The sequence below is a fragment of the Delphinapterus leucas genome, chromosome 1 (genome assembly GCF_059928025.1).
Source record: "Delphinapterus leucas isolate spDelLeu-1000000601 "Yukka" chromosome 1, BTC_Dleu_Yukka2, whole genome shotgun sequence".
Taxonomy (NCBI): Eukaryota; Metazoa; Chordata; class Mammalia; order Artiodactyla; family Monodontidae; genus Delphinapterus; species Delphinapterus leucas.
This window is the reverse complement of record NC_143129.1, coordinates 136308788-136324784: the sequence shown is the minus strand read 5'-3', so window position 1 is coordinate 136324784 and position 15997 is coordinate 136308788. Positions and strand designations below refer to the sequence as shown.

The window sequence follows — 15997 nt, the reverse complement described above, 5'->3', positions numbered from 1 at the left end:
AGGGTGTATGTTCATGTATCAAATATGAGGCAACAGAAGTCATTTTGTCTTGAAGCCTTAGGGAGGGGAGAAAAATCCCCGATGTAGCATTCTGTCCAAATGATAAACCACAACTAAGTGAGTGAAACATTTACAAAAGTCAAGGCAGCCAAAGGAGCCTCTCTGTTCAAGGGAAAGAGAGTAAGAGATGGATAGGATGTAACTAACTAATGGTTGGAGTAACACAATGGTTTCAAGTCTCAATTGGTCTCTCTCTTCTGTTATGTTCATTGGAAGATCAGGGCCAAGTGTATCCCACGCCTTCTGCCCCCGCCCCCCCCACCCATATAAACATTAGTTTTGTGTGTGGATCTTTCTGCTTTGTCCTTCATGTGGCCTCCAAGGGTGATAAAGCGAGAGTCACCTGATCTACAATGAACAGAACTGGGAAGGGATTCTTAGCCGACCCAGCTGTTCTGAAAGGCAAAAGCTTAGTATATCAAGAGGTCAAACATACAGTAACTGATTTAATAGCATTAAGCACATAGCTACATAACTTGGATTACATATGAAACCAATCTACTTCTTAACCCTTTATTTCCTAATGTAGGTTTCTTTATATGTTTTGGCTTACATTCTAAGGTAAGTTTTCAGTGGTAGAACACAAAGGAATTATCCTTTTTGGTATATTTTAGGCAATGTTCTATTAGCACTGTATCACAAAGTATCCTTAATATTTAGCAGGCTCTCTAAAAACCTTATTTAAGTAGTACCAATAAAATCACTAGTGAAGGCAATTAGTTTTACTGAGTTACTGTTTAGTATCATTTCAATGAATAGTTTTTAAAAAATAACTCATTTTCATTTTAAGAGGTGAATCTGAAATTTCTGTAAATGGAAAATTAGTTATTTTCAACCTTAATTTGTTAAAAATTTTGTTTCAAATTTTTCATAGTATTTTTATTTTCATGATACAGTGAATTAAATGGTAATACCTTACACAAATTTTGTCACAACAATTTGTATAAGATATTATACAAGGGAATAGCATTTTTTTCCCCTGTGGAAATGGTCAAAGAAAAGTATATAAGGTTTAAAAAAACGTGCTATCAATTCTGTGATTCTCTCTTCCCCTTTATTTTGTGACAGCACAAATGATGATACAAAAAAAACTAGAAAATTAAAAATTTAAAATAATGCTTCAAAGTAATTTGGAGGGGATCTCATATTGCTCCATGAGATATGTCTTTTCTTTAAATTCAGTAGAGTCTGTGTAGTTCAGTTTAAAAACAACTTCATATTTAAAAGTCTATACTGAAAAATACATTCCAATATTTTATAAAAGGAGATGTGGAAATTTTAAAAGTTCGAAAATACTTTTTCTCTACAAGCGTAAGAATAACTAGAATATAATGAAGACTCATCCCTGAGATAGCTAAAATAAACTTATAAATTTTAAAAGCTTTCAAAAGAATCTAATAAATACACATCTGGAGCTTTAAATGGGAAAACTGGTACCTAATACCACTATTAGATTTAATCTGAGTTTTAAAATATATAGCTCTACCAAAGGTGCCATTTTTATTAATGCTTTATTAAGTCTATCCACAAAGGCTAAAAGTATATAGAAGCATATGAGATACAAAATATAAGTCAAGATCCTCTTCTACATGTTGGCTTACTTTAAAGGGTCAAGAAGAAATGTATTATTTACATTGAGATTATCTACTGGTGCGTGTAGAAAGTTTAAATTAGCTGCAAGAAATTTTATCTAGACATGCACCTGCCTGTGCTATGATCTGGTATTTATTGGGCAGATTAATTACAAATATTTCTTCTGTTCCTTTAAATATGATCAGGCAGATACAGAAGTTGGCGTTTTCATAGTGAGTGCATTTCTTCTAAATGCCTGCAGGATAAAAAAGATGCTTATTAAATCATCAAGAATTAGTTTCCAAATTAACATGCATCTCATACATGATTTAAGAAATGATTTAAACACCCGTTTACTATGTAATTTGGTACCTAGTTTAGTTAGGTACTGGTCATCTCTCATTTACTTATTTTTGAGTCTTCAAAGCAAGATTCACCTTCACAAATAATTGTCAATATGACTACTCTGACATAGCACTCTTCACTTTATGTGAAGATGGATTTGAGATACTTCGAGAGGGTTCTAAAACTCCAACATGACCTAATGAAAACACCAAATCTTACATGCCTTTTGTCTATAAGCCTTCAGTGCCTTTCAGCAGGTGTTTCCTCCAACAGCTGCCCCCGCAAAAAAGAGTCTTTACTGACATTCCTATTCAGAGTATGTCCCTCTGGGGACTCCTAGTGGTGATAGAAGTTCTTGTCTATTTGGCCTTAGGACACTTGTGTGAGAGGAAGCCTTTGAAAAAAGCACCCAATGGCAACTGATGGCATATATTCCCATAGGGCATGTGGACCCTTTACTTCCTTAAATATCCCTTCCTTGCTTATATTGGCAGCTATGAATAAGTAATACATGGTGGGCCCCTATATTTCCCTATTCATGACAGTCCACCTATATTCTTCTTGTCCTACAAGTAGATAGGCTGCCAACTTGACAACCAACTTTTGCCAACTCATGAGCTGAGTCTGATCTGAATACTAGTAGAAGATTTTAAGCATCCTAGGGTTCACTTAATATCCTTATAGGTTATTGATACACAGTTATCAGAACTAATGATAATACTGTGGAGGAAAGGAAGACTGCCATTTATTAAAAAGTTACTGTGGGAAAGGTACTAATTAAGCTAATTATTTAATTTAATTAATTTGACTTTTATTTTATTTTTGTTTTTTTTGCCACACCGCGCAGCTTGCAGGATCTTAGTTCCCTGACCAGGGACTGAACCGGGGCCCTGGCAGTGAAAGTGCCAAGTCCTAACCACAGGACCACCAGGGAATTCCCTAAGCTATTTTATATAATCCACAAGGTAAATAGCATCGGTCCCATTTTATAATTAAGGTTTTGGGAACCGAGTGCCTTGTTTAAGGCCACTAGCTAAAGTAGGTAGTAGAGCTGGTGCTGGACATCTAATCCAAATCCCATTCTCTGTTACAATGCCAGGCCCTGCAAAGAAGTCTCATCAGTTGATCATGGCTGCCAGGACAGTTGTGTTGAGAAAGATTCTGAGGCCAAATTTAGGATCCAGCAAAGATCAATACTTCGATCAAGGTGATGTATATCATAGCACAAGAGTAAGGAACAGCAGCATGTTTGTTTTCTCTACACTGTCATACTGGTTCTGGAGATGAAGATCTCAGAACACAAATGAAAAGAAATTTACATACAGTGATGCAGTTCATGAGCAGTGTTTTGACAATTCATCCTTTATATAGCAATTATATTCTTTCTAAAACATATTTTGGATTGTTAGTTCCTTAATAATCTTCACTGGTCCATTTCCGCCTAATGAATAAAGTCTGAGCTAATTTATTAGCCTGGTGATCATAACTGTCAATGATATATCTGGAATCTACTGTTCAATCATTCTGCTTCTCTGCCTTTTTTGTTCATGCTGTTATCTCTGCCTAGTATGTTTACACAGCCCATCAACATTACCCATTTTTCAAATTCCAGCTTCCTAGTAAAATACAAACATTTCTATTACTAGGGTCTTGGATGGCCCTCTGTTAGAGATTATGTACAGTGGAATAACTAAAGCTGATTTTAAAATCATGAACCCTTAAATAATGACCTAATCACTCTATCCTAAAGGCGGTCTACGTTGTGTAGTCCTATACTACTGCTTATTCATTTCGTACTTAGAGTAGGAAAGAATGTTTACTCTCCTCAGTCTGAAGAGGAAGAAATTTCTGTCAACTCTTCTGCTCCCTACAGCCCATGGAAAAGTGACAAATTTGACTGAAGTCCCGAACAGTAGTCCACATTTTACCAGTCATATTCGGCCACTATTCTTACACAACACTCTTCTTCCCCACTATTCAGCTTCCCTTTCACCGTCTGTCTACTTTCAAGTCCAGCTGGCCCTCATGCTTCATAATTTCATGTTGTAAGGAGACCAGACCATTCTCTCTCTCTCTTCTGCAACCAAGCATATAAGGTAGGTCTGTGGTCTTTACTGTTATAGACACACGTGGACTTGGGTCTATTTCAAGGATCCAGCTTTCTCCTCAGGTTCAGGAGAGCACATGGGATTCAAGATCTAGATTCAGTAGAGGGGAGGTTCCACTTCTGCCTTAGTCCACATTAGTTACCCCAACCTTCTACCAGAGGGCCTGCCATGTTGGAGGTTAATTCCTCCACTAATCAAGTTGACACTTTGATCCTCGTTGGATTCATAATCTTTTTTTGTACTTGCCATTGTCCAGAATCCTAGAAAGAAGAAGGGTCTGAACTTGTATTACTTATCATAGCTTGCCTTATATTATTATTATTTCATGTATATAATATGAATCTTATATCCTCAGCTTGAATACTAGGTTGGCATTAAGCAAAGTGCTTTGTTTATACTAACCCTCACACTTTTGTTAACCAAGTGATTTATTTACACTGTTTCTAGGAAATGTATCTCAGCATCGCTCGTCGACATTAGCCCAAATCATGCTTTCTCCGCCTCTTTTGCTGGTCTTCATACTGTCTGTGGCCTATGGGTTGCTGTCTCCCTTACGCACAGTCTCTCTTATTGTAACATTATTTTATAAAGGCTCCATTTTCTAAAGGCTCTGGGAGCGAATGCATATGGGGTGCTTACCCCCACTGAATAATATAGGTCGGGAGGAATAATAACTGAAGTGTGACAGAGGGCAGAAGTGATGTGCAGACAGGGAATCTGGCCACAGTGGTGTCAGGGGCATTGTGACTGTCAGAGGTTTCTAGGGCATAGGACAAGATCAGGGAGTTTAATATCCTCCTTTAGACATACCAGTTAGGCAGCTGTGACAAATGTATAAAAGAACATGGAAGAGAGGGATCTAAGGAAGCCTTGTGTAAGGTAAGTTATAAGCAGGTTTTGAAAGACAGGTAAAATTTTGATGATGGGGGAAAAGGTATGCCAAGTAGAGGAGACAAGAACAAAGATAAGGAAATGAGAAAGGTGCTTTCTGAGGAATGTGTCTAGGTATGAATGGCAAATAATTTGGAGTGACTGAGGCACAAAGACAAATTAGAAAGGTAAGCTGGGGTCAGATCAGGGAAGAGTCCTGAATGATGGTATAAATTTGGATTTTACTATGAATATGGTGGAGTGATACCTTCGAAAGCATAATTTGTTCAGTAGCAGGACAGGCTGTAGGGAAACAAGATCAAAGAGCAGAGAGGCAGGTAACAATGAGGATGCAGATAATCTGGATGAGAGGTAATGAAGGAATAAACCAGCGCAGTGGACATGGAAAGAAGTAAACGTTTTGGGAAGTGATATGACTTGGCAGCAGTTTGGATGTGGGGACAACTGGATCAGACAGAATTGTAAGGTTTTCAGCCTTATCACTGGATGAATGTAATCCCTAGAAAGATAAAATGAGGGATAATATGAGGGGGGGATGAAATCAGCATATCAGGGGAATAATGTATGGGAGTTGAGATTGTTTACAGCTCAGGAGGAGGGTGACTTATACACTAAGGTGAGAACTAAAGTCAAGGAATGGATGAGATCATGAGGAAAGCACCCAAGGTGAGAAGAAAACATGATCAAAAGAACCCAGGGAAATGTCTCAAAGGTAGTCAAGTACATTTCACTGTTATTTCTCTCTGTTGCTTCCCACTAAAAGGGAAGTTGACTAGTAGGTCAACCTTAATTCAAGTTTTTTGAAAGTACTACTCAAAGACTCAAAAACATCCCTAACGTGATGATGTTTACTAGAATCCATGAACACAAAGCTATTCTCAGTACTCTTAAGTTTCCCAAAAGTTCATTAATGAGACTGTCATATATTAAGTGTGTATATTCATTTGCCAAATGTATGACTGTGAATATTTATGTGTGTATATAACTGTGTATTTATGACAACCATCTAATAGTTTGCTGCTGGATTTCCATAGGTCAGAAATTGTATAAAACATTTTACCCTATAATGAATGAATGTATGTATTTGTATATATATCGTATACTTAAAACTTAATAGGATCTAAAACCTTTGAGCAGTCATGAAACCTGACATTCACTGATTACTACAATGTAGTGGGCAAGAGCACAGGCTCTGGCACCAGACTACTCTGGTTAGTATACTGGCTCTGTCTCTTAAGTGATTCTGGTACAAGGTACTTAACCTCTGTGTCTCAGCTTCCTTACCTGTAAAATAAAGATACTATCTACTTCACATAAGTTGTTGTGAAGGTTAAACGGGATGCGTATAAAGTGCTTATAACAGTGTCCGGCACATTGAAAGTGCTCAATAAATGTTAGCTATTATTATAAGCTATTATTTATTGAATAATACAGAATGAACATTTTAAGGAGTGAAAGTGATACAATTTTCTGTAGAAGATGCTTTGCAAATATTTTAGAAACAGCTAGTTAAGAAGATAATATTAATCACTTGAGATACCATTTCCAAAGAAACGTATTTTCAGTATAGAACTCTTTTCTTGCATTAATTTTTTTCTGAGAGAAAACAGGCAACATCTGGTTAGCTTCTAAGAATCTTAGTATTGATGCCACTAAGTCTGGGATAATGCTAGTTTTTACTGTGAACCTTCAGCTGCAGGTACACTAAACACTAATGTTACATCATGACTCAATGCTTCTAGCTAATATGTTATAGTAAAAGCTATTTATAAATATATCATTTTTACTTGTATTGCTGAATCCACAGGAATTGTTTTGAAGGAAAGGTACAACTAATTAATATGTAATTATTTACTTAATTCAGCACATTTCCAAATTCACTGACTTGTTATATCTTTGTTCAGTCAGATGTGCCCTATAGAAACTATAACCTACCTCTCACTATTTAGTTAGCTATTTTTGCTAAAGGTACTCAATTAAGGGCCCTCTTTATATTCACTAAAAAATATGCCCTCTCTGAAAGCTAGCCTGGTAAGCTCAACAGTGTTCTCTTTCAACAGCCTCTAACTCACAGATCTTGTTAGACTGCCTTCCTATTATTTATAAGAATAGATAAAATACACTTTCAACTAATGTCCCTATTTTCTTTACAGACAGACAATACCAAGTTTGATAATATAATTAAAATGTTTCCACCTGAAAAATAAACAGTGAAATCTAACAAGGCTAAACCTAATTATAAAGGTGAAACAGTACCTTGGTTTAAAATGGTTTTAAGGAATTCATAGCTATCAAGATCATATAATTAATTCTATATGAAAGAAAAAAGACTTTTTTTCAGAAAACAGTGCAAAGTAAGTTGTCATAGTAATGATGCAGAATAAATGCTTAGAATGATATTAAAGAACCTACACATAAAGTTTTATTTTACATTATAAATAACAGCTTTGGGGCTATAAATTCTTGTTTCAACAGCCTACAGATTTGCCTGATTCTGTTTCAGAACGTACATTTAAAAATTTAGGATGAAAACTGCCAAGAAACTTATTATTATAATGTGTGCTTATGTTTTATTATAATTATTCATCTTTTGTGCTAGGTTCTATAATCCTGAGGGCAGGACTATGTCTGTCTTGTTTATTAGTGTATCCCCAGTGCTAGAATAGTGCCTGGCTCCTAGTAGGCATTCAGTAAATATTAAATGAATGAGGCATGTAAGGAAATAGCAATTTATAAGTATTTGAAAATATCTAAATAATTCCTTTAAAAAATTCTTAGAGTGGCCATTTGTTTTTATTGATTCACTGAATATGCATTATGGACCTTCTATCCAGGTTCTATACTAAACTCTGGGACTATAGTATAGAGATAAGACTTTTGTTTATTTGCCAAGGAGAAGCCCAGAGAGAGCCCTGTAACCAGACAATTACAATACACTACCACATGGTACATCTATAATCATTCAGACAAGTGTTGTAGAAGCCTAGAAGATGAAGCAACTTAGCCTTTTACCTAGGCGAGCTGGGGAGAGTTTCAAATGATGTGACACTGAAGGCTGACCTTAAGGAATGAGCAGGAGTTTGCTAGACAAAGAAGGAAGCAAGTACAATCCAGGCAGAGAGAGAAGTAGTAGAGAAGCCTGGCGTCCTGAGAGAGAGAGAGATTCCAGAGGACTGAAGCATATGGTATGAACAGTGTGAATGAAAAAGACTACTTTCTGCCTATGTGTGGTCTGAGCTGGAGGAAGAAAACACCTAATGTGTACTGATTGCCCAAGTCCTGCTTTTAACTATATAATTAGTTATATAACACTATAAATATCTGCTTTATTATTATATACATGTGTTTAAAATACAAAAACCACTTAGAGAATTTATCTAACACTTTGAGGAGCTTCTCTGACTACTCTAAGAGTTAAAATGGGAAAAAAATGTTCACCTGTCAGGTGACATAAAACCGATTCCTACTAAATGTGCCAGAATAATTTTTCTCCACCTCAAGAACAGTTAGTCTTCAGTCTGTTCATTACTGTCTTTTTATAGTATTTTTATTTAATAAAACCTATTAAGACTACCATACAAATCTCTTTACTTATGCTTTTATCTTTTAACTGATCAATTTTTATATTGCTGACATCCCTTCTTCACCATTTGCTCATTTAAAAATTCATAGTATATGAAATATGTCTCTGGAGAAAATGTCTATAAAATTTGTTACAGCTGGCAAATGTGTATGAGTCAGTGATAGCACATGACTAAATGCTTCACAGAAAATAAAATTTGTTTCTGTAGTAAGCAGAACTGTTTAAATGTTATTTATTTTTATGTTTCAAAGAAAATATATTGTGAAGTGCTGCATTGATTTAATACGCAACAATGTCTGTGTACACGCTGTAGAAGGAAAATTTATGAAACCTTTGCACAACTCCTTTAATTGAATTTTCCAAATCTCTCACCACACACAAATAATCAATATCTTCTGCAGAGAAAACCAGTCAGAATTATTACTGTCTTTCGTTTCAATTTTGTTGTCATCAGCACATACAGAGCACCTGGATATTTGTAATGTCCGATAGCAAGTTATTTACTATATTTACACCTCTTAAACACATAATTGCTATTAAATGAGTTAAAATCTATGGTTTAAAATTTTTTACCTAATTATTTAAAAGATAAAAGCATCATACTTCTAGTAAAGTATAAAAAAAATTAAATCTTGGAAGAAATTATTTAAAAGGCTTTGAAAAGTAATAAACCAATTTGTTTTTCCTTAAATCCTAGACAAATCTCAAGTAAGCAGTCGAAATGTAGCTCTAAAAGTGATGAATAGTGTAAAGCAAAAGCATGAACATTTATTAATAGGAAAAGGTATGACCCACATACAGCATATGTGACAACTGAATCCTTATAAAGAGTTGAGGACTACAGTTGTACATTAATGTGTATTTGTGTCACCAAAACTAACATCTCTATTTTTTATCTCCAGATAAACTAATGTTTATCTGGAGATAAACATAAGAATGTTAACATAAACATAAGAATGTTAAAGCATAGGGGAATTTTTGTTGTTTCTCCTAAAATTCATCATGTCTAAACCTCAGTGCTTTTAATATTGGAGTATTTGTTTGAAAAAAGATATTGCTTAATGTTAAGATATAACAGAAAAAAAAAGGGTAGAAGTTTTCTAGGAGTAAAATTATTTAGCTGTTATGATGAATACTTTTTCAAGACTGAGTGGGGGAAAGAACAACATATTTTTAAGCTAAAAAATACTTCAGTGGGTGGTTAGAATGAAAAGGCAATATCAAACTATTTTATAGTCTTAGAACAGAAGGAGTTTAAAATTTGTCCTGTGGTCCAAGAATTTGAAAACTTCAAAATCCTATAACCAAGATGAATTTTACAATGCAAGAAGACAGTAAGTTAGCTAAAGAAAGCCAGAACATGATAGTTTGTGCTTTTTTCTTTTTAAGGCCAGAGCTAGAAATTCTGAAATATTTTGTATTATAAACAGCTGAAACAATCAACTTTTTTGAACAATGTAAAGTTCAGATGGTTACATTTCATTTAAATTATGCATACTTCAACCTACACAATTATTCTCAAAACAGATAAAATATGTTTTGGACTGAAGCTAAGTGTCTAGATTTCATATCTTAAGTGTCTAGATTTCATATCTTGGCAACTGCTCTATAATTTGCTTACATTCTTTTAAAAAACATTTTGTTTACTGGAAGTACTAGTCACAGACAAACAATGCTGGTATTTTCTAATATCTCCAGAAAAAATGAAAATACCAAGTACAATATAATGCCATCTATTGTCTCAGGAATATTTGTATCAAGTTGTTTTATGTAGGGGTTGATTATGCAAAGTAAATAAATTTCATGCCTTCCCATGTGATGATAATGTGACATTCCATCTGTATCAACCCATTGAATGGTCATATGTTTTAAATCTTCAGCATAACAAATTAAAAATAATTTTGAAAATTCACATCCAAATATAACAGAAAAAGAACCTTTCATTTCATTATTTTTCTAATAGTCATAAAGCCAATATTATTAAGGAAAGTGAAGTTAGGCTTACTTCCTAAGTAACTGAAAAAAGAAAGAAGCCTTCCTTTGTTTAAGAAATTTGTAGTTAGCAAAGGAGGTCCTCTTTATTCATATGCTCTATCAAGGCATTCCCTAATGTGTAAGGTCCAGTTCTGAAAACTATGAAAATCTCAGTGTACCTTTTCATGTTACTGTGTATGTTTTAAATTTCCCTGGAATAGTTTATATAAAGGCTTAGAATGTGTGTCAGATGTCTATTTAATTAAAACACTAGAGTCTTATCTTTACAATTATACTTCTCTGCCTGTAATAAAGACTGCAACTGATGCTAAACAAACAAGCACTGAAATGAAAAACAATAAACAGAACTAAAGGACCAATTCAAAGGTGCAATGACAGCATAAATGTTGGAATTCTTCTGTTATTGTGTATTTTAACTATTCTGGGAAAATTTGATAAAAATCTGAAGGACATTCTTTTTTTTTTTTTTTGCAGTACGTGAGCCTCTTACTGCCGTGGCCTCTCCGGCAGAGCACAGGCTCCGGACGCGCAGGCCCAGCGGCCATGGCTCACGGGCCCAGCCGCTCCGCAGCATGTGGGATCTTCCCGGACCGGGGCATGAACCCATGTCCCCTGCATCAGCAGGCGGACTCTCAACCACTGTGCCACCAGGGAAGCCCTGAAGGACATTCTTTTGATAGTGAAACAAGTAATCTGTTTATTTTCATTTTCATAATTACCTAATAAAACAAATCCAAAACATAGGGCTGATTTTTATATTATGTAATTTGTGACTATATAGTTTCTAATATTATGGAGATTCTCAAAACATTTTAAAATTTAAATAATTCTGGGTAACAGCATAGTAAAAGAAAAGAGTAAATTAGAAATTTTTATAAAAAGATGAAGGCTAGATCCCCAAATAAGGAATATATAAAGCAAATAGTTTGAACTGTCAAAAAAACTAACAAAGCCCTCTTAAATAATAAATGTATGAATAGAAGGGGGTGAAAGTTAACTTAGCAAAGAAATTTACATATAACATGCATGTGTTTGGTGTCCATCACCTTTAACCGAAAAAAAAAATCCCACTAATATTAAAAAATACACATATTAGGAACCAGAGAAAAGAACAGGGAAAAGTATTCCGTAAAAATATTTAGCTCAAATTCAAATTAAAAAATTCAATCTACTTTTCAGGCAATATTACTTTAAAATATAAGTTGATACACTAATGAAGATTTGAATACCTCAGTAAATATTAAGAGCTAATGTAGCTCTTGCCAAGAAACAGAAATGGAAAATGACATATTTTCATATATATATTTCTATATAATTTATATAAATATTATATATTTAATATATCTTAGCTCAGTTTTCATTTAAACCACAACAAATAATCAATGCTTATTAGAAACTTTAAAACATGATTTAGTGATACAATCTCCTCTATGCATGAACACTCAGTTCTTAGGGAACACCTGGTAATGGGCAAGTCAGTTTTAATGCCTAAAATACTAGAAAATGGTTTTAAGGCTGATCATGAAGACACACACAAAGAATCAGTATGTACTGGATAACTGAAAGGAGATGACTGTTTTAACATGTGGAAATAACTTTAATGTCTTAATCAATGTTTAGGGAAGGAAACTACTTTTGGGAAATTTTTTCCCATTAATTATTAGCAGTGACAGTTCACCTATTTGTTCTACAATTTTCCCTTCCTCACAAGCCTAATGTAAAGCCTAATTTTAATTAGTTCTAGGAAATTACAGATTAAAAAAAAATTACACCATTGCCACAGAATATATAGAAGAAAGATTTCCTCTAGTTGGGAAATAATAAATATTCCAATTTCCCATTATGATCCTCTAAAACTTGTCAAGTTAGTAGAGATTAAAACCACTGAAAACCAGTTACACATTATAATCCAGTTACACAGCATCAGAAGAGATCTCAAGCCTTTTTTAAGGAAAGAGCTGCCTTCATGCTCTTAAATTCTATGGACCCTAATGGGAGCTGCCCAACTGAATGGCTCAGGAAGCCTGCTCAGTTCCCTTCCCACATGAGTTTTGGAGGAGTTTTTCCATGGCTGCTGCCCTGCCACGACCCAGTTGGACTTTGGAACTGACCAGCAGGGAATCTAGCTCTTTCCACTGCAAACTCATCGCTGGCTTTGTTAAAGATCCTAAACACAGACTAACATACTAGATTGGTTGAACCAGTTTCAGTTATGCCTTATGTTTGAATCTGAGAGCAGGGATGACTGGATGATTTCATTTGTTTTAGGAAGAGACAACATGGAAAAATGCAAAGACCATACTTTTTGAGTAAGACTGGTCTTTAGTTGGAATCCCTGCTCTGACACTTAAGTAGCAGTGTCTTTGGGCAAGTTACTTAATATTTTTCTGTGTCTTTGTTCCTTATCTATAATGACAATAATAGCTATCTTGCAGGGTTGTTGTAATGATCTGCTGATTCTAGTATTGGGAACACAGTAATTATTAGTCCTCAACAAATGGTAGTCATTGGTACTCAAAAATGGTAAACTAAAACATGGCTATCCACTTCAGGGCTACCTCTATCTGCAGAGATTGCCAAATGGCATTCATGTCAGTAATATTAAAATCATCCCTCTTAAGTTGGTCTAATGGTTTTAATATTTTATAGTATTTTGCTTACTGAGGTATGAATGTGCATGTATTATGAGAACTTAAAATCTGCTGATTTAGCTTCCCATACTGTGAAATGCCCCAAGGTGTGAGTTCACAGTAGATCAAATGTCATTAATAATCTGAAAGTTTTCAGAACACTGGTTACAAAGTAACTTTTTTTGTTTTGTGGATCTTTCTAATTCACCATTAAAAGTTGCCATATATTAATGCATTGTTGCCCCATTTGTCTGTATTCTCAAAAAGAACTTTTAATAGAAGAAAAAATTTAACTCTTGAACCGGAAATTGTATTTCAAAAGTTCAGTCATCAGGTAAGCTGATCTTACCAGGCACGGTCTTTTGCTAAATGCAATATAATGTTTTTCAAATGAGATTCGTGGTCTTTTAAAAAAAGGGTCCATGATAATTGGTTGAAATGGTAAAATGAGATGAAAGGATCTCTTTATGTAATAAATTAAAACACAACTCTCACCTTTGTTGGGAAGTCCTGAATTCTTCTTTTCAAATAGTTTTTGTTTTGTTACTTTTGTCACTAAAGGAAAAAAAATCTCACATTAAAAATTAATACAGAATATTAAATAATTTCTCATTTTGGAAGAAACAACTTCATAAGAAATAATTTCGAGCAATACATACTTATAAATATCAAGTATAAAATGCAATACCTTATATCTTTTGTAAAGAATGAGAACTGCATTAAAAAAAAGCCTAATACCAGTTACCAAGGTACATTCTTTCCCTTCACATTCAAGAAGAATCCCTGAAATAACATATCCTGGCAAAAGATATGTGGCTTCCTGTTCTAAGTTTGCAAACAAGTAATAGAGAGACACGATCAAAAACTCATAAATTTCTCTTACGTAGATCTTTTGTTTTCTGCATTTCTCTTTTTAAGACACCTGATGTATGGGAGATACCAATGAGATTTTCAAGCTCTCTACTGTCCTCCAAAGCCTAAAAGAAAGTCATCTTAAATGAGTTAAGTTCTCTACATATATAATACTACTGACAAGTCTAGTGAAAATACAGTATACTGCTTCCTTCATATGAAAAACTTAAACTCTATGATAATGAAATTTAACTTTTTCTGTTAGGTTAACTATTGCAAGCCTTAAAATACCCGAATAAAAACAATTCATTAACTAAAAAGACTAAACATAATTAATAAATTTACTTTTAAATGTGAAGAAGCCAGATATTACTAAAATATTATGGTTAATTAATGTTCATATATGAAAAGAAGTTCCCATGAAAAGTAAATCGAACGTATCCCCTGTAAGTTCTTTCTGGGATTGGATTCTCTTATTCTTTTTCAAATAGGGTAATAGAATATGAAAAATTATATGCCAAAAAAGCAAACCTGTATATTACTTAAATTTTGCATTATTTCCATGAATTCGTCTGATGATTTCTCAACTTTAGATAGCAACACCATGAATCTATGAATGAAGAAAAAAATATTCAGCAAGATCAGGCACTTTCAGAGCTTTAATTCTTTTGAAAGCATCTTTGATTCAGTTTTCTAATCCTTTTCTTTATATTTTTCAAAGTGGTAAAAGATGTAAATGGTCCTCCTTCATGCTTTCATTCCTTTACAAACAGTATATTTTACCAACCATCCTGTCCTTTGGTGTTTCACTTTCTCATTCCCACTTTGCAGTGGGAGAGAAGATATAGCTGGCTTGTCCTTTCTCCCCCATACCACTTTGAGAAAACTAATACATCACCATCTCCTTATTTACCTAGATCTAAGCCTATGAATCAGTGTCACCCAGTGATCTTCTTTAATAAAAAACCAAGTTTTTTAGCTTTAATATATCTCATGTGACAAAGACACAAAGGCACTCTTTTAAATTTGAAAACAAAGAAAACTTCACTTTGTAATTCTACCTTCCTTCTAAACATATCTCTAGTTAGCATATTAGCATTCTGGAAAAATCTTAGGTTTTTAAAATATTTTTATAACTTTATACCACACTTTCTTGCCTTAATATAACATTACACACACACAAACACACACATATTCATGTGTCTATAACTTTAAAAGCTGCACAATATTGTACCTAGTGAATACACCAAAGATGATTTAACCATTTCCTTATGGCTGCAATTTTAGTTTCTTTTTCGATTTTAAGATCTCATAGCAGTGTATGATAATCTATACCAGTGCAGTCTAACAAAAATATAATGCAAGCCACATATGTAATTAAAAATTTTCTAGTAGCCACATTAAAAGAAGTAAAAAGAAATAGATGAACTTAATTTAAATGATATATTTAACTCAATATATCCAAAGTATTACCATTTCAACATGTAATCAGTATAAAAATTATTCGAGATATTTTATACTTACTTTTATTTTTCAAAATTCAGTGTATACTTTACACGCATAGCACAGCTCATTTCAGAATAGTCACATTTCAAATGCTCATTAGCCATGTGTGGCTGGCTAGTGACTACTGTTTCGGAGAGCACAAATCTATACTACCGATTTTGAGAGAAACTAGATATTCTCTTTAAATGCTTTTCAAAATCACATCAGTGTTATCCATTAACATTTGTGTGCTATTAAAAAATAAGACAAATGTGATGTTAAATGTACATACACAATGAATATGAACAGTATGTTTTTTTTTTAATTAATTAATTTTTTGCTGCATTGGGTCTTCGTTGCTGCACGTGGGCTTTCTCTAGTTGTGGCAAGCGGGGGCTGCTCTTCTTTGCAGTGCGCGGGCTTCTCATTGCAGTGGCTTCTCTTGTTGCGGAGCACGGGCTCTAGGCGCGCAGGCT

The 15997-nt window shown here is 34.1% G+C and overlaps 1 protein-coding gene across 2 annotated transcripts in view; it reads right to left on the bottom strand.

The window, feature by feature from the left end:
• ITGB3BP (integrin subunit beta 3 binding protein) overlaps positions 1-15997 on the bottom strand; it is a 97093-nt gene that overhangs the window by 4270 nt on the left and 76826 nt on the right. The window contains exons 5-8 of one of the 2 annotated variants that reach the window (XM_022581245.2): positions 14568-14646; positions 14068-14161; positions 13680-13739; positions 1553-1888 (exon numbers count right to left, since the gene is read on the bottom strand). In XM_022581245.2, the coding sequence (XP_022436953.1) occupies positions 1881-1888; positions 13680-13739; positions 14068-14161; positions 14568-14646 (241 nt within the window). In that variant the 3' untranslated portion in view covers positions 1553-1880. Of the gene's footprint in view, positions 1-1552; positions 1889-13679; positions 13740-14067; positions 14162-14567; positions 14647-15997 lie in introns of those variants that run through there. The other variant, XM_089921570.1, reaches the window with a different exon arrangement.